This window comes from Corythoichthys intestinalis, chromosome 2 (assembly GCF_030265065.1).
Source record: "Corythoichthys intestinalis isolate RoL2023-P3 chromosome 2, ASM3026506v1, whole genome shotgun sequence".
Classification (NCBI taxonomy): Eukaryota; Metazoa; Chordata; class Actinopteri; order Syngnathiformes; family Syngnathidae; genus Corythoichthys; species Corythoichthys intestinalis.
The window spans coordinates 41,403,341-41,423,371 of record NC_080396.1 but is presented as its reverse complement, the minus strand read 5'-3'; the positions used below and the strand labels follow the sequence as shown (position 1 = coordinate 41,423,371).

The 20,031-nt window shown below is 40.4% G+C and overlaps 1 protein-coding gene and 1 long non-coding RNA gene across 4 annotated transcripts in view; one reads left to right on the top strand and one right to left on the bottom strand.

Moving 5' to 3' along the window:
• The window catches only part of cntn3a.1 (contactin 3a, tandem duplicate 1), a 199,152-nt gene that overhangs the window by 131,538 nt on the left and 47,583 nt on the right, over positions 1-20,031 (bottom strand). For 2 of the 3 annotated variants that reach the window (XM_057817315.1, XM_057817323.1), the window contains exons 1-3: positions 16,868-16,890; positions 16,468-16,535; positions 2,761-2,893 (exon numbers count right to left, since the gene is read on the bottom strand). In XM_057817315.1, coding sequence (XP_057673298.1) covers positions 2,761-2,893; positions 16,468-16,535; positions 16,868-16,875 — 209 coding nt within the window. In that variant the 5' untranslated portion in view covers positions 16,876-16,890. Of the gene's footprint in view, positions 1-2,760; positions 2,894-16,467; positions 16,536-16,867; positions 16,891-20,031 lie in introns of those variants that run through there. The other variant, XM_057817332.1, reaches the window with a different exon arrangement.
• LOC130904531 (uncharacterized) lies at positions 7,023-13,799 on the top strand. The gene is made up of 3 exons (XR_009060862.1): positions 7,023-7,282; positions 10,062-10,221; positions 10,585-13,799. It is a non-coding gene; the product is annotated as an uncharacterized LOC130904531 (long non-coding RNA).

The window sequence follows — 20,031 nt, the reverse complement described above, 5'->3', positions numbered from 1 at the left end:
TATCAAATGTTTTTTTGCCCTATATTTACATTGCCCTAAACAAAATTGCTTGGAATGGGCGGGCATGTTGTCTTGCGGGCTGAGGAGGTTGTTGGGGTCAAAGTACATCATTTGCTGTCACCTTGTAAATCTGCACTGCCCCGTAGGGCCCGGCATGAATACTACATCGTTTTGATGCGGAATCGCGACATTGGTCGAATGGAGACGGAAACATATACTAGTTGATGCAAACATGAAATTTTTCGTCTACTCGGAGAGTCACCATGTAAACGGCCCCTTAGTTGTGTCCTTTTGTAAGAATAAATTGTATGTAGGTTTAGTCTGGTTTCTACTCCTTTCCACCAGTCACTTTAACTTACCTCACGACCAGAGGTTGCGCTAGACATTTTCGTTGTCTGTCATTTTGACTGACAGGGTCATAAAAATCCGGTCATAATCTATTTTTACCAGTCACTTAAATTTTTAAAATAATAATGATGACATATTCAATAGTATTTAGTTTTCATTCATTTTTAAATAATATTGTAACGCTTGCTTGGCGGCGAAAAATTAGACACGGAAGTTGTATTTTTCTCCCTCTTTTTACTCTGCTTACCGCCAACAACACCAACAAAACAACTCCACTCTCAAAGAAAAAGAGGCAACTATATAGACCCCAATCACCAACGTCACACAATGATCTTAATTGTGGTTGTCAGCCCAAAATCTTCTAAATATATAATAAATGCATCTTACCAGATATAAAATGACTACTACATAGTCTGCGGTGATCGTTTGGTGCCCAGATTTCTTGTCGAATTACAGCAGTCCATCTTGCTCTCCTCTTCGGGTCTCTCAGAATACGGAAGAACTTCAAGTCTCTCCGTCTATCTTCTCTGTTACTGCAACCAACCGCCACACACGCCTTCGCCATTTTGATTATTAATGTTAACGAGCAGAAAAACACGCCGTAATAGGAGGCATGTACGTAGCGGTAATGTGTAAACACGACGAGCTGACGGACAATATGGCTGCTCCAGTCAGGGGGCGGAGTTGTGACGTCATGTGATTGGGGTCTATAGACAAGTTTCCTGAGCGAAATATGGGCGCCGCCATCTTGGAAAATGTCTGCTTCGCACTTCCGGTCCGGTTGAGTAGCAGTGTATCAGCAGTGTATTGACAACGATAAAACTACGAAATCAAGCCAGAGCAACCCATGGAATCTTCAAAAATTTATTCAGCATGACCTAGATGACACGTAGATGAGATTGGATGGCAGTTCGTGTCACTTCGTTGATCATTTTTGATCATCATTTTTTTTATTGCAGGCATTGATCGCAATAAAACATTTAGACATGATTCCATTTCTTGTTTTATTTAAAACGATTGGTGCACTCCAAAACAGGTCAATTAATCACATTTATAAAAGCATTGCAAAAATAGCATACGAGAATGTGATATCAGACCGCAGAGCTCCGGAGCCTCGTGAACAAATAGCGACATCACGGAGGCCCTCGGCGGCATTTAGATGTGCTTTTTTCCCGTCCTCGGTAATTCCAGCTCCAATAGCATATATTTAAAGATGCTACCGTTCACAAGTTCGTAGTTGGATCACGGCGAACTACCGTCTGTCACAATTCCTGCCTCTCTCTCGGTCTCTCCCGGGAGTCGAGCTGTCATCATCATTGTGGAACGCAAACGATATATGTTCGATATATGTCCATCAACGTAGAAGTCAAGTTGTCTTCCCTTTTATAACAGCGTTTCCCAGCGGTAAACAAACGAATAAAAACTTGTACCACTTGGATTTATGCGGTGCATTCAAACACGATTAGCAACAGGCGGCTAGCAGCAGTAGCAGAAGCTAGTTGTTGTACAAATGATTAAACTTCGTAATTACAATCATCATCATAATACCAATAGCAAAGGCAACATGTCGTTTCATGCGCCAGATTTTAGGTTTCGTATTTTTAGAGCACATTACCTTCCATAACAGCGGGGGCATGACTGCAGGAGCTGTCAGTTTTGTACATCTCCTTCCCTCCCTCCTGTATGACGAGTACGGGCACCCATGGTTTGGAAATCGACATGGTACGAAGCATGGAGGCCTTGGCTTGGTTCTCCACCCGCCTACATCAAAATAACAATCCCGGGATCTTGTATAAAGACCTTCCAACTTCGATTCCACCGCCATTGACTTCAATGGTAAACAGGCGGAAACGGAAGAGGAAGGAAGACATAAGGAAGTAAACCGGAAGTACCTCGGAAACTTTGTCTATACACAGGCGGCAATCTAGTCCACCAATTGGATGGCGCGCTGGCACACCGGGTGCACCAATAAGAACCTCGCGTTGATGTGTCAATCACGGTGCTGCCGCCAGACCCGGTGACGCTACAATATTCTGACAGAATAGCCAACGACGTCATGCATTAAGAGAGACAATAGCTAATTAATATGCTCACTTGCCACCCTGTGGTCTGGGGTGTGAATTGCAACCTGTCAAAATGACGGACGGACTTCAGTTTTTTCCGTCACCGTTTTAAAAAAACGGTCAACGACGGAAAATATTTGGTTAACGCGACCCCTGCTCACGACATATCTTTTATTGCTGTTTTCACTTTCCACTTTACTCTTTATTTCATGTTGATCGTGTTTTTTTTGTTAGTCATAAATCTTGTTTCTACTTTTGGTTTGTCTAGTTTAGGAGGCTTTATTTATTTACACATGCACCTGACACTTTCAGGCTGGTTAGTACCACAAGTGATGCATGTAGGCATTACCTGTAGGAGGGTGGGGGGTATCCCTGGGCCTCACAGCTAAACACCACTTCTCTCTGGTTCTCTCCAGGGTGAAGAGGAAAAACCACACTGCCAGGTTGTTTGGTGAACACGGGCCTTAGCAAAACTCTGTTACCTATGTGGAAACACAATAAAAAATATCAGTATGGATTCCTCATGTGTAATTTTGAAAATACAAATAATTGTGCAAAAGCAGATTGAGCAGAAGAAGGCACATTGAAACTGATGATGCACGAGAAAAAGGCAGGATCACAGAGAAGTATTTTTCAAGATCCACAAAGTACTGTAACATCATTATCAAATTTTTTATTTATTTATTTATTTTTTTTATGACGATACATCTGTTAAAAAATAACCTTTAACAGAAGGTTAAATTATGTCAGTTTGGTTTTTCTCAGTTGTTGCAAAAAGTCTTTTTAGACTTGATTATTTTTATGCTGTAACCTGGGAGATGATAGTTATGTAGATAGCATAGTTTTACATTTGTATATGCTATAGATTTCTGCTAGGCTCGATTACCAAAAGCCCTGATGTTTCCAGCTATATTGTCCGTAAAGTGCCTACTGTCTAAGTCTCACTTTAAAGCAATGTTGCAGCAAATCTATGAAAAAAAAAAAAAAAAAAATGTCTTAAGTTTTGCAAACTTCACTTTATACTTAATTATACTGGTATAACAGTAAATAGCAAGGTTCATTGTAATTGAATCGCAAACAATAGATTCATGGGGTGAATGTAAAGGGAATTCAATTGACTTTTTGAGGATTGCATTTGCATTTAGGTAATGGCATCGAAATGTGAAAGTTCTGTAGGCAAGACAGTTATTGCTATAAAAAAATCAGGTTCCTCCTAAATCCCTGGAGCACTGAGAGTACAAATTTTATCCACAGAAATAACTCTAACAAGGTGGAGATTTTTGACAAGGGGGTATTGTGTGCTGATTGTTCACCCCCACAAGGAAAACCCTCTATGAAACATACACAGTATGTTTCTTAGAGGGTTTTCAGACTGTTCACTGTTCACTGTGGTCCTTGTTAGATAATGCATGTCTGTCAAAGTACCACTAGAGAGGACATTTTACCAAGAATGTGAAATGCTACTTTTCTAAAAAATGTATGTGTTAGGTTATCTGAAGAACACTTTTAATTCCCAGAATGTGTGAATGTAAGTTTGAGTATCAAAGACTATTACATGACTATGTTAGTGTAGAGTCTAGCCCAAAGTCATACAGGAGTAACAAAAGCTCACTCGTGACCATAATACAGTACACATAAGTGTAAAAAAAATTGTGAGATGGATATAAGATTAAAATGTGTTAAAGTTATTTCTTCTTTGTAGTAATACTAGTTGTTCCGATTCCGATACCATCATCGGGAGCAGTGTTGTTTTCGTCAGCAATGATGATAACGAAAATATTTCATCGACAAATAATTTTTTCATGATGATGACGTCACGATGACGACATAAAAATGTGGCTTGGGAGACTAGAATATAACGAGACAAATGCCAGTTTTTGTCTTACGAGAAGACAATAAGGCGAAAAAGCGACGTAGTTTCTGTCATATGTTTACAATGCTTGACATTTTTATATTGTACGAGGAGTACGTCATCTTGCATCGTAGCAGTGTTTGGGTTGTGTAACTCAGATGAGATGTGCTGCGAAACTCACTCACTCACTCACTCACTCACTCACTCACTCACTCACTCACTCACTCACTCACTCACTCACTCACTCACTCACTCACTCACTCACTCACTCACTCACTCACTCTCCTCACCGTACATTAGGATGTGTCTAAAGATGCGCTCCATCTTGCTTGTGTGTTAACAGGGTAAGATTTCTTTGCTTATTTAGGCCAAAGAGAGAATATGCAATGCTGCTTTAGCATTTAAAGGTCTGTCCTGAGTGATCATCAGGGGCTAAATGTAACTCCAAGTGTTAGCGTAGCATTCGTGTTAGCATTAGCTTCAGAATGGCGAGTGTCCTCTTAAAACACTGGTCAGTCTAAAACAGAGCCACTTGTTTTTTCTGGTCAGTGCACAAGTCAGTAAGCAATTCCTTTGAAATAATGATTGCTTGCAACTTCTGCCCAGAGTCCAAAAATAGCAAAAAAATCTGAGACTTCCTGGTGTAAAACACTCGAACAACATTTTTATTACATACATTTCCTGGCTTCCAGGTGGGTTTAATTGAAAATGATGTCCTGTTTTACCTGCTGAGTGTTAATTATCATCACAAAGTTAGCGTTGTCCTCGTAGACGCTACAATATGTGCTCGTCTGTCTATGTTCATTCAACATGTAACGTTTGAATTTTACAGATGAAAACATTTTGAGTAACTTTCGACTAAAACTAGAAAAAAATTGAGATTTCGTCAAATGAAACTAGACGAATACAAACACATTTTTAAATGACTATAAAATGACTAAGACTAATAAATATTTTTGTCCAAAAGACTAAGACTAAAACAAAAATTAAAAGGGCTGCCATAAACAACACTGTTTGGGGGTAACGCTGAAAAGGCCACATTCACTGTAGTCAGTACTTGCAAGCTCAGAGGGGCAGGCTCCGATGTCTGTAGGTCCGCTGTAGCTTAGTAGGCCCATACGCTTGCAACACATGCGCAATAGCACGCTATGGCGACACAGCAGCAGGAACAACATGTCAGCTTTTTGGCGATATATTACAATCAACGCTCCCACTAGTAAAATGTCAAAATGCAAGATTTGTCAGAAGGAAATTTCAAGATGTGGAACAAATGATGCCAAATTTAACACCACCAACTTAATAAAGCACCTCAGGATTCATCATGGAAAGGAATACGAAGCGCTTATCAAGGAGAAAAAACAGCCACAACAGCTGAAAAACTACCCAGAAACAGCCAAAAAATGACAAACATAAAAGACAAAATATTGGAATTTATTGTCTTTGATGACAAGTCTTTTAATGTTGTCGAGAGTGTCGGAGGGCTGAGGCTAGCATGCATCTTTTATGTACACCGAAAGATACGCGTGTTGTCAGTTTCACTTACTTTAGTGATTGAAGTCGAGTGAATAGGTAGATTAATATATTGATTACTATGCGGATTCTGTTTTGATCATGTTAAAAATTTTAACAATTTATTTTGACTTAGAATTCTTCTACTTTAAAATGGCTGGTTTTGAATCGTTTTTGTCAAAAGAAAACCAGTTACTGTTTTTGTCAAAAGAAAACCAGTTACAGTTGTACTGTAATATGAACAACACTTAAATTCTCCAACTTTACTATTACTTCTGTTCTACATGAAGTATCTAAATAGGTAAATATATTCATCGTATATTGTGTGATTCTATTATGATATTTTTTAAGTTGTTTTGGACTGTCCTTATGTAAGGAGATCATTGGAGTTCCCATTTGCCTGTTTGCATATGTTTTATTAAATAAAAAAGTGTTCACACAGTTGCAGTTGCATTTAAATGCCTTTTTATGGCTGGGCTGTTCGTTGTTTAATTTAAATAAATCCAAAAAGCAGCTAAAATGTTCTTCATATATATAATAATAATGTGCACTGAGCCAGATCAGGAAAGCATAGGATGTGATTTTTTTAGCAAACTGATATCGGATCGGTACTTGGTATTGGCCAATACTCACAGCACAAGCATCAAAATCGGTATCAGGATGAAAAAATGGTATCGTAACATCTCTAATAGTAATTACTTTACCTGCCAAAGTGGAGTGGACCGCAGTGGGCACTGGATTTCATTCCAATTAAACAAGACGACACCTTTTCACCAATCTGTTGTCTTACAAGTGTAATCAGTTGATTGCAGTTAAGTGCTGCTTGTTTTAGCAAAAACTTCACTGTCTGTGCTCGATTGGTAGGAACGAAAACCAGGACCCACAGCCGCCCTCAAGGACCAGTTTGGACACCCCTGTTGTAGACATGTGCTCGTGTGTCATTCAAAATTGTTGGACCCCCCCCCCCCCCCCTTTTTTTTTTTTTTTTAAATTTATTTTAGGGCGAAAACGTTTGAATTTTACAGACAAGCTTTATAATATACATACATTGCTAATTAGTACCAAAAAAAAGTTCTACACACGGATTCCAGTCATTTTTGAGTAATTAGCGTTTTTATGTCAGTCTTTTTTTTCCCCCGTGGCACAGTGAAATTGATACAGCGGAGTAGTATCGTCAGTGTGTGAAGCTGTTTACGGTCATGTGCACCAATAGAGACGAGGATTGTTGCCATGGTTTCAAAAACAAACAACATGGCGTCCACCGTGTCCAGCTACAACACGAGCGAAGATGAACAAAAGAGAAGAAAACCGCATTCGAAGTTTAGTCAAAAGGCATCAAACACGATGCTATATGCATCTCTCAACTGTCCAAGAGCGAAAAAGTGCAGGACTTTGGACGAAACGGTGTGAGCCTGCGTGACTGCGTCAGACAATGGCCTTCTGTCCAGGCTCCGTCGAAGGATCTTGCTGAAAATGCGTCGACTGGGATTTTAAACGACATTGACAACAGGTAAGCCACACGCACGCCTTTTGTTGTGGATAATAATGGGGGTTGGGGGGCTTCTGATTGATCACATATGAAATTAAGACTTACAATGTGAACAGGGAATGTGACGTACTACGTCACTGTTTGGACGCGCCTCCATGCTGGCAATATGATTTACTTCCGGTTCGGCAGAGTCAATGCGGATTGTAACGTGTGGTAGTGCTAAGCTAACTCTTTCGGTGTTTTAGAAAGAAAATATGGGTGCTTATTGTTGCGTTACCGGGTGCAACAGCATCTCCTACGACAAAAAAAGGGGTTAGGAAAAATGGACTCACTTTTCACCGTTTTCCTGCATGGAGGACCAAATATCAGATCACGAAGGTACGACGGATGGCTGGATTGCAGCGGTTCGTCGGAAAAGCATTTCTTATGATCATATTTCTGCTGGAATGAGAGTGTGTTCCTGTCATCTCTACTCTTGTAAGCTGAACGATTTATCCACTTTTGGTTTCAATACGTTTTTCTTTTTTTACACCGTTGTGTAAATCTGCCTCGGTAGCAATGCTCGCCTACTACGACTCACCTACCTGTTGTGTTCCTAGGTAAACCTGCTGACAACACATCCCGATTTGTCACCATCTTTCTTCTTGGATCATTTGACAAAGAACATTTGTTCAATGGAGTGGTTCCATTTGTCCTGTGTCGGACTCAAACAAGCCCCTGCTGCAGACGCCATCTGGGTCTGCCCTTCTCGTCGATGAACTGCGGGCTTTTAACTTGTGAAAATGCAAGAACTGTAATGCACATATTTATTCCTGGCTATTTAACTATGGCCAGTGACGTATTATTATTATTATTTTTTTTTTAAACCACTTTGACAAAGACACGTTTCATTGTAATGTTGAATTTATATATTCTATTATTATTTTTAAATTATAATATTCTTATTTGCACTTATGGAGACTTTAGACTGTCAATTCAAATAGTGTTGGAAAAGTTGCAATACCTAAAATAGAAATGCAAGAACTGTAAAGTACATATTTTTACACCTTTATTTACCTAAGGCCACTGGATGTTTTTTAACTGCTTTGAAAAAATACAGGTTTTGTTGTGATCTTGTATTTATATAGTATATAGCTTTTTATAATGTATTATGTATTATAATATTTGCTGCCCCCTGCCAGAGTGTGGGCCATTTTGTACTAAAAGGATTTTAAACTGTCAGTTCAAATACTGTGTTGGAGACTAGTACTTGCAATACTTAAAATGGAAATGCAAGAACTTTAAAGCACATATTTATCCTGTCTGGCAATTTACCCAAGGCCAGTAAATAGTGTTTTAAACTGCTTTGACAAAGACACGTTTATTGTGATCTTGTATTTGTGTATTACTTATAATTATATAATATTTGCTGCCACCGTCAGAGGGTGGGCCTTGTTTGCACTAATTTAAAGATTTTAAACTGTCAATTAAAATATCGTAATGGAGAAATTGCATTACTTGAAATAAATCTATTGCAACTTATCAGTCCCAGTTCTTGTCTACAACACTGTCCAAAAATTGTCAATGCATATTCCAAATAGAATAACAAAATTAAGTCACCTGACTTTGTAATTATTACACCTGTTTATTATGAAGACCTGAAGTAAACAACAAGCAGTTACAGTTTGTCAAGAAGTTGTTCAAGTCATGTTTTGGTATTCATATTTTATTGACTTTTCACAACAACACTTGGGATCGTGTTTGTAAGAGCAGAGCAAACTGAAGTTTCAGCGTGCACTCTTCGCCTTTCCAACCTCTCATAACGCTCCGATGTGGTGCGCTTGACCTCAGAATAACTCAAGAAGAGATATGGTGACCAATCGGGATGTGTTGTCAGCATTTCATATGCAGGTTTTCCTAGTAACACAACAGGTAGGTGAGGAGGAGTAGGTTAGCATTGCTACCGAGGCAGATTTACACAACAGTAAAAAAAAAACACACAAAAAAAACCGTATTGAAACCAAAACGGATAAATCGTTGAACTTACAAGAGTAGAGATGAGGGGAATACTCTCATTCCAGCAGAAATATGATCATAAGAAATGCTTTTCCGACGAACCGCTGCAATCCAGCCATCAGTCGTGCCTTCGTGATCTGATATTTGGTCCTCCATGCAGGAAAACGGTGAAAAGTGAGTCCAGTTTTCCTCGCCCTTTTTTTAGTCGTAGGAGTAGCTGTTGCACCCGGTAACACAACAATACACACCCATAATTTCTTTCTAAAACACCGAAAGAGTTAGCTTAGCACGACCACACGTTACAATCCGCATTGAGTCTGCCGACCCGGAAGTGAATCATATTGCCAGCATGGAGGCGCGTCCAAACAATGACGTAGTACGTCCCATTCCCTATTCTGGGCTCCAACTGTGACGTCATTTTAAATTATGTTTGTTTTAATTTGAGAAAAAAAAGTTTGATACTTGTATAGCACTGCAATTAAGTAACTGGGAGGGGGTCTTTTGTAATTGATTGTCATTTTAAGAAGTCCACATTGGATTGTTTTACATTGAGCATAAAGTTTAGTTTGAGACTTGCCTAGCATATCCATTAAATAACTGGTTAGTACAACATATACAAAAATGAGGCATTGACAAACAACATAGTATTTAGTTTAACTATAGTTCCTAAAACCTTTTTTGATCATTTTATCCAGGAAAAATTGGAAAAACAGACAAGCCTAGATAATTTTGATTGGACGATTATGTAGATATGGATGGGTGAAACAGTTCATACATGGTTTATATGTGTGTGTGTGTTTTTCAGAACTGAAACACCCTTCACTGACACCTACAACTTCTTCTGTGACACCGTCACCCGTCAAATGATTAGAGTTGACCAGGAAGTGCTGCAAATGGACAAGCTTCCAAAAGACATTTGTGGACATAGTGAAGAATCAGGAGGGTCTTGATACTTCAGAATACAGGTAACCAAAATATGTGTCTCCCTCATGGTTCTTGCAAACATAAAAAATGGAAATACTACAAGGTTACAGAAATTGATATTAACTTATTCTCACAAAATTCTTATTTAAACTAGTGATGTACCGATACATTTGTGGCCCAGATATCAATACCACTTTGTTTTAAAATTTAATATACCGTGTATAGAAAGTGATTCCAGTAGAAATTTTTATTGCATACCTGGTATGGGTGACAATAGTTAAATAAACCTTTTGGCTCAAGAACATCAAGCTGTAGCCATAAAAAGCCCTGATACTGACGTGGCAGTGATTGCTGTAAGTCTGCAGAAAGATTTACAGTGTAGATTGTACTGTATGTTTTCACAGGACTGGGCAACAGAACGAGGATTGACGTCTCTAAGGTCTCCGCAGCTCTTGGCACTAGTGTGTGTTCAGCACTCATTGGCATCCATACATTCACTGGCTGAGACTCTGCTAGTGCCTTTCATGGCAAAGGCATAAAAGCACATTTTCTGTTGCATGTCATATAAAAGAATACCTGACTGGGTTTGCAAAGCTGGGCTGCAGTTTTAAACTGGACACAGTACACACACTACAAACATTTAACACGTTGTGTAAATACGTGTGCCACCTGTATGGCCAGTCATCTGCCAAAAATTTAAATGATGCCAGGTACAGATATTTCTGTATGCCCTCGTCAGCCTTGCCAGAACTCTCTATTCCCCCAACAACTGATGCTCTGCAACACTGCAGGAAAACAAACTATAAAACAGCCATTATGAAACATTGTCTGACAGATAAAATGTGCGCCCCTTCACCCATTGGGAATGGGTGGGACATTGAGGATGGGCAGTTGGCAGTGACATGGATGACTAAAAATTCCTGCCCCTGATACTGTTTTGCAAGTAGTCGACTATAGTTGCAAGGCAACCATAAGTGACACGGGAAGATGTTCTTGTATGTCTGCAAAACTTTCTTGTACTGATTTATGTCGGTGCCGAGCATGCGAGAATGTTTCCAAAGAAACAGAAGACACTCGGATGGGATGATGACTTGATGAAAGTGATTTTGAGGAGTAATGTTGTCATGCAGTTTTACTATTTTTTATTTCTCTATATATATTTTTACTTTGTTTTTCAATATTTTAATGTGTAATAATGTGTATTTTCGTATTATGAGACACTACCATGTTAAATGTTGTATACCCAGGGGTCACGTTAACCGAATATTTTCCGTCGTTGACCGGTTTTTTAAAACGGTGACGGAAAAAACTGAAGTCCATCCGTCATTTTGACAGGTTGCAATTCACACCCCAGACCACAGGGTGGCGAGTGAGCATATTAATTAGCTATTGTCTCTCTTGATGCATGACGTCGTTGGCCTTACTCGGAAAAATGTCAAGGCAACTGAGCGTCCGAACTAAGGCTACGTTCATACTACAGGTCTTAATGCACGAATCCGATTTTTTCGTGTTTTTCCGACTCGAGTGAGGCATTAACTTGACGGTCTGAACGTGAGAAGTCGCATAGAACGGGACCATTTCTAATCCGATAGGCATAAATAATCCCTGTACAGGTTTATATTCAAAGTATATGGATCGATAGCATGCACGCACTGTTCGTTCATGTCACACACACATACGAGCAGTTTGCACCGACTCTCGGCCATGTAAGCAATGTTGAAATATTGCTTATATGGAGCAGAGAGAAAACCGATCATTCTCAGGCTTATCCTCAAACCTTTTTTTTTTTTTTTATGACTTGTCAAGTCCGACCCTTCCTAAAAAGCCGTGTTTAAGGCAAGCTAGGCGCTAATAACACACAGCTGCTTGATGTGTGATGGCGCGGTGTGGATTCTCTGTTAATCTTGTTCGGACAAAATATTAATTAAAGATGAATGAAAACTAAATACTATTGAATATGTCATTATTAACATTTTAAAAATTTAAGTGACGGGTAAAAATAGATTATGACCGGATTTTTATGTCCCTGTCAGTCAAAATGACAGACAACGAAAAAGTCTAGCGCAACCTCTGTGTATACCATGCTTGTGAATGATTCCAACCTTTTGTGTATATGTGTGTGATTCAAAAAGACTGCCAAAATCATTATGGCATGTCAAAAATGACTCTACCTTGGACAGATGTTGGAAGTAACTAAGTTCAATATCATGTTTTCAAAGTTTTCAAATGTGGCCATCGCAAGCAACATGGACAACATCAAGTTGACATGAGAATTCCTCCCTAATGTCGTGTTTCACTGCGTTGATTACGTCTGTTATTCGATCTTTCATGTCATCAATATTTGCTGGATGTGGTGGAACATACACTTATTGTATAACATACGTTTTATGCCATAAAGATAAGGATAATGAACTTTGTCTTTAACATACAAACACGTCCAGCAAGTACTGATGACGTGAAATATCGAACAACAGTTGCAAACAAGACAATGGACTGCGACATGCACACGTTTGAGAGGAATTCTCTTCTCGGCTTAATTTTGTTCGTGCTGCTGGTGGTGCTCACATTTAAGCTTAAAACATGAAATACAACTTGATCTTCAACACATGTGTCCATCGCATCTTTTGTGATTCATTCATTCATTCATTCATTCATTCATTTTCCATGCCGCTTTTCCTCACGAGGGTCGCGGAGGTGCTGGAGCCTATCCCAGCTAACTACGGGCAGTAGGCAGGGTACACCCTGAACTGGTTGCCAGCCAATCGCAGGGCACAAGGAGACAAACAACCATTCACGCACACACTCATACCTACGGTCAATTTAGAGAGTTCAATCAGCCTACCATGCATGTTTTTGGGATGTGGGAGGAAACCGGAGTTCCCGGAGAAAACCCACGCAGGCATGGGGAGAACATGCAAACTCCACACAGGAAGGCCGAAGCCCGGGATTGAACCCTTGATCTTAGAACTGTGAGGCAGACGTGCTAACCACTCAGCCACCGTGCCGCCATCTCAATCTTTTGTGATGTTTTTCTTTTTTGAAGTATCACGTGATGATTATGGCAGATTCTTTTTGAATCACCCTGCATTTTTTGTCTTATTCCATTTTTGCCATGATTCAGATTTAGGAAGGCATGGTAGAAATTCGGTTGATTTTCAGCCATTTATGATCATGGTGTGCATTTTTTATTTTATATAATTCATTGCATAGTAGGTTGTGATATTTTTTATATATGACACATAAGCTTTTAGCTAAATTTAATATATATTTCATTAAGCTGGATGCAAATCACTTATGTTGAAGTGTTTCCTCCAAGAAATCAGCTACATTTCTCACTCTGAATTCACCTATGTGGAGACTAAGGCACAAATACTTGCTTCAAATGTTTGGTAAATGTGTTTATGACATTTGATAACGATTTTGTGTTGCCAGAATTAATGTAGCACTTAAAACCAGCAAAAACAGCAGCACAAGATTTGTATTTTTGTGTATTCACATCAAGATACATTTCTGGGTGGTGACAAAGTTACGAGGGTATTGGCTTTGAAAAAACGTATTGAACGCGTAGATCCACCGTAGTGGAACGAAATCCATTTTCCGATCACTTTTTCCATGGTCCCAATACAGCCATATATCCACAAATGTCTTTTGGAAGCTTGTCCATTTGCAGCACTTCCTGGTCAACTCTAATCGTTTGAAGAAAGAAAAAGTTGTAGTTGTCAGTGAAGGGTGTTTCACTTCTGAAAAACACACACACATAAACCACGCATGAACTGTTTCATCCATATCATATTTACATAATCATCCAATGAAAATTGTCTAGGCTTGTCTAGTTTGCCAATTTTTGCTGAATAAAATGATTAAATAGGTTTTTGGAACTATAGTTAAACAAACTAAATACTATTTTGTTTGTCAATATCTCATTTTTGTATATGTTGTACTAACCAATTACTTAATGGATATGCTAGGCAAGTCTCAAAGTAAACTTTTTGCTCAATGTAAAACAATCTAAAGTTGACCCAGTTACTTAATGGCAGTGCTATACTGGTCTCAAACTTTTTTTTTGATCAATGTAAAACAAACATCTGCGACCCGACCCCGGACTAAGCGGATGGATGGATGGATGGATGGATGATGGATGAATGGATGGATGGATGGAGGGAGGGAGGGAGGGAGGGAGCATAATTTAAAATGACATCACAGTTAGAGCCCAGAATTCACATTATAGGTCTTAACTTCATATGTGATCTGATCAGAAGTCCCCCAACCCCCATTATTATTCACAAAAAGAGGCGTGTGTGTGGCTTACCTGTAGCCAATGTCGTTAAAAATCCCAGTCGATGCCATTTTCAGCAAGATCCTTCGACAGAGCCTGGAGAGAAAGCCATTGTCTGACGCAGCCACGCAGGCTCACACCGTTTTGTTCAAATTCCTGCACTTTTTCGCTCTTAGACAGATGAGAGATGCATATAGCATCGTTTCGATGCCTTTTGACTAAACTTCGAATGCGGTTTTCTTATCTTTTGTTCATTTTCGCTCGTGTCGTAGGTGGACACAGTCGACGCCATGTTGTTTGTTTTCGAAACTATGGCAACAATCCTCGTCTCCTATTGTTGCACGTGACCTAAAACAGCTTCACACACTGACAATACTACTCCGCCGTATCAATATCACTGCGCCACAGGGAAAAAAAAAGACACAAAAACGATAATTAGTAAAAAATGACAAGGGCGAACAGTTGTGGCGGTCGGAGTTGCCCGGCCGTGGCCGTGGACGTGGGCAACTGGTGGAAGACACCAAGCCGGCTAGTTGTAGCAGGAGCGAGGGAAGCGCCAAAACTGGAGTCGAAGCAACGTCCTTGTTGTCTAGAAGCGACCAACGAGGAGAGACGTCGGCGGCGGCGTTCGCTGGTTCTGGCAGAGGAGCGACCTCGGAGACTTCCGGAGGAGCTGGGACAGCAGCGAGATTAGCAGCGGTGTCCAGCGGCGATGGCAGAGTAGCGACCTCGGAGACTCCCGGAAGTGCAGGTGCTGGAGCGACATCAGCAGTCGCCAGAAACGCAGGCACAGGATTGACTTCGTCAGGAAGACCAAGAGCAGACGCTGCGTTGACGAGAAAGCCAGGTACGGAGCAGGACGCCGTCGAGAAGGCCAGGAACGGACGGGGCGTCGTCGAGAAGGCCAGGGACAGGAGCGGTAAGAAGGCCAGGGACGGCCACAGCGGCATCGAGAAGGCCAGAGACGGGCGCAGCAGTGTCGAGAAGGCCTGACACAGGCGTGGCGGGGTCAGGAAGCGCCAGAGCGGGAGCGAGCTTTGATGGCATGGGCACTGGGATGGAAGTACGACTGCGAGGAACTGGGGCGGAAGTACCGCGATCGTCGATGGGAACCTCGGGCTGTCGGGCTCTCGTGGCGGACACCTCGTGCATCTTTGAAGCCGTTAATGCGTACGACGGTTCAAAAAGCCTGAGAAGGTGCGCCTTGAGCCTCGTATACTTGTCCTCCTTCGGTGGAAAAATAACAAAGCGCTGAGTTTTGCATGCCGTCCAGTACCCGAGCGCAGACACCAACGTGATATAAGCACATGGTATCGTCTGAAATTCTACAGAGGACGACCTCCGTCCATGGTTCGCGGACCACGCGGCCGCAGAAGACTCGTTAAACATCGCTAGTTCGAGAAAGCTAGTGTCCGCCATAACGTTTCGTGTTCATAAAAATTCCTCTGAGACTTCAGCAAGGCAAGCCGGGGTCACCGCTCATGTCTCTAGTTCTCTCTGCCGGAAACGCACGCGACAAAGAGTTCACCCCCGGAACACAACATGCCCAACATTAGTTCTAAAGGTGGATTATGTTAGGAGGAGGTAGTAATCACTACAATATGAAAATTAAACAGGCTGCCATAAAACAAGACTGTTGGTCACGTAGCACCAGTTGAATAATAGGCCTATCTTAAAAGACCTGTCTTTTTGAAACTCCATTGCAATTTTTAGGCTAATGTCGAATAGTGATCAGATTAATGAGAAGGAATTAGTTTTCGGGCCACAGATGAAAGCTTAGTTTACAATGACGTAAACACCCTGAAACACATTAAGATTCAGAAAAGCTAAAGGCATGCCAACCTGTATTCAAACATTAAATATAGTATCTATCAGCTGCATGTGAGGAATCAGTATGAAGTCAATAGGCCAAAGATTTTTTTGTTGCTCCAGGGAATTACAGTACATTTTGGCAGCCTGGTGCATTGTTAAAATAGATCTGACAAGTAACATGAGTTGACAGATTTGTCACCTATTTGAAGATCTAAGTCAGGTTTAAGCCAGAATCTCACAGCCACACCAGTCATGAGCACCTCGGGCCTGAAAAGCAAAATGATGAAAAATCACTCTATCAAGTGAGTGCACTGATCCAAAATCCTGACGGAAAGTTCCTCATACACTACAGCGATTCAGAAATGGAGGTCATTATGAAAGGGTCTTTAAAGAAAATGGGTCGCCTCCATTCCTATCCGTTACCTGCTGCAAGATTGTGATAATATGCAGCCATTTCATAAGGCTGCTCAAACAACGTAAAACTCGGCTTGCTATAGGAGGTGGAAGGAAGGAAGAGAGGTGAGCTGTTTTGGGGTCTGAAATAAAAACTAATCTCAAATTCAATACTTGCTGACAGCAAATGAATATCTGCAGCTTACCTCAGCATGAATAAACAGGCACACGGGGAGTCAGCTGTGGGGGATGTTTGAGAGGTCCCAAATCCATTCGTTTCAGCTCAAGGTTTTATGCATCAAATAAAAAGAAAGGCAATCTTACTTTTAGAGGCATCTTAACCCTCTGTCCAGGCCGATAAGGACACCTTTAAGATCGCTCATTGAGGGACAAATATTTCAAGGATTAGGTTGTTTAAGGTAATATATTGTGGGTTCATTGAAACCAAATGAAACTATTTGAACTATTTCAGAGTAGGGCTTAGCAAAATGGCTGCAAAGTGTATCACGAAGCAATCAAATCACATCATTTTGTATCATTAAGTGATTGTTTTTTTTGTTTTGTTTTTTGTAATTAAATTCAATACATCACTGTGTCCATCACCGTGTCCAAGCCAATATAATGTATGAATTAGTGAAATGTCAAAATTTCTGACTGTACATACAGTACATGCTCCTTTCCAGTGCCATGAATACATCTTTGCAGATAATGTAATGATGCTACCGCATAGCAACGACTTTGATGTAGCTACAGTGCATTAAACTTGTCAATCTTTTGTCAACTAATATTCTCACTGATATGCGTGAAGTCTATTAACTTGCTAGTCATATCATATGTTATCGTTTTATTTACCAAACTGCAGCTTCAGTGTGGGGCTATGAAAATAAGTCTCCAAAGTAGGTCGACACATACAGTAGTTTTAGCCACGGAGGTCCCCCACGATGACTGAATGTTATTATACAGAGATACATGTGTGCATTCAAAACTCTCCAAACAACTTCATGAGTCATGGCAGTTTCACAGATTACTTGTGCTTTGTTAATAGAACATTCTATGGAATTATTCAATGGGAAATCGATTCTAGAAAGATTCGATAATGACAGCTCTACTTCTGACGATGCTAGTAGGCTGGCACGTCAAAATCAGGGAATGTCTTTACTTTTACAACATGCATAGAGTTTAATCACCTTAGTTGTGCACACTCCTTTTCAAACACAGTCACATTACAACTGCTCTTCTGAGGCGAGAGGGTCATACGTTGTGCGTGCAACTAAACAGTTCTTGTGTACTCAAAACTGGCCCAGTACTCTGATCACCACACAAGAAACAGTATCAATTGAATACGAGACCTTTATCATTTGCCTCCTGGTTGAAAGAATCCAGTTTGATATTTTTTTTTTTTTAAATCACAGAATTTCATTTAATTTAAATGTGTAATAGTGGAGAAAAATGTGCAAAGTTTATGAAAGCCAGTATTCTCAGGAAGTGCCAGGAAGTATCGAGAAGAAAATTTATGAATGACTATTTTAGCCAATTAGATTTGAGTATTCCATATTGCTAGCCCTTTTTCCGTGCATCATTAATAATGATCATCACATGTTCTGCATTCATACCGGCTGCGATTTTTCCTGTTGTGCACAAAGTTCCAATACAAAGGCAGCGTAATCGCGAGTGGAAGGGCGGCAAGCGGTCTCTCACCTGAGTGATGTGACCAGTTTCACCAGACAGACCGCAAACTATTAATGAATGACAATAAATTTTTATGCCTCAGAGAAGATTGGTTGATCTTTCTGTGATTAATATCAGCAACAACGATGAAGTAGTCAATCAAATTTTTTTTTTCTAATTCACGTGACTTCAGTCGGAACATTTGTGAACAGCCAACGTCAACATCAAACTTCCGAGGCGCATTTGCTACCAGGCCGCACAGAAATAATAATTTGTTAACGACTGCACTCTGGCCGAATTAACTTTGGCCTCTGCCCATTAACACAACAATATTCCTGTCTACACTTGATATAATACAACAGGATAGAATGTCGTCATAGAAATCCATTGATTGGACTGCTAGCAGTACGTCTCGCTTTGTCCATCTTTGTGCGCTTATCCTCAATAATAACGTATGACGTAGGGCGGGCGCATCACATTTGTTCCCGAAAATAATTATCCCCAACACTAGAATGACTGAAAAACAGAACTCTTTGGACATTTTTTTTTACGGGGAAAAGGACACCTGATGAGCCAGAAGATGAGCCTACAACCTTGAAGAAAACCAGATCTACGCTACTTCCCAATCACACAGACCCAAAAACTGCGAAGGAGTGGATTCGTGACCCGTTTGTGAATAAACCGTGTGACTCGAGCATGTCTGTGCAACAGGAGGATCAGCTTGTAGAGATTGCAGATGACAGCGATCTTAAACGTACTGTACATTTCAGACAACAACTCTACCGAGGTTCTGGATTAAAGTCATTCCGGAATATTCTGACGTCGCTACGAGAGCACTGAAAATCGTGCTACAGTTTCCAACATCTTATCTTTGTGAAGCGGGTTTTTCTCACTCTCCCATCACACATAGATGGGACCATCTCGTCTCAACGAAACAAGCTCAGGCCTCCCACTGATTCAGCGGGTGAGTTATATTTCCCCTGCACTTAACACGACGGGGCTAAAAATAAGTGTTTGACGTGTTTTTCTGACGCACATTGCCGGTGTTCTAACATATTTTGCATGCGCGTAACGTTAAAAATGGCCGCAAATGTGATTCCAAAGTAAACACTACAAACTTTCTTTAAAGAAAGAAATATTAATTACGTTTGATCATGGACAGACATGTAGAAAAGAGTCCAATTGAATATAAAAGAGGGCTTTTTCACCGCCACAAAAGCTTTGGGATCAAAATTTTATAAGGGTACAAAATTTGACAGAACGCTGGCCCGTGAAAAAAAAGACCCAAATCACACGGTTCGTGGTGCAAAAAAGGTTGGGGACCCATGCCTTATATGCGTGAAAAATAGGTGAGGCCCCATCTTTGATACATTAACAAAACATCGGATCCGGACTCAAAATCTGGACTCAGGACTCTTGGACTCAGGTGCAATAATACGTGTTCGGGATATCTCTAATTTAAACATTATCTTCTCCATTCACAGAGGTCTAAGAAATTTGTGAGTTGCATGTCCTTCACATATGATTTGCACTCAGTTTTGTCTATCCTTTCTTGGTTTTCTTCCTGTGTTGCTTGTATTGAAAATTATATCGTTCAGATCTTCTATTGCTACGTAAAAACTGGCATTGGCCACTTACTATTGCTGTCTGTAACAAAAGAAATGGGATCGATATGCTCAGGCAAGCATGTCACATTATGTTT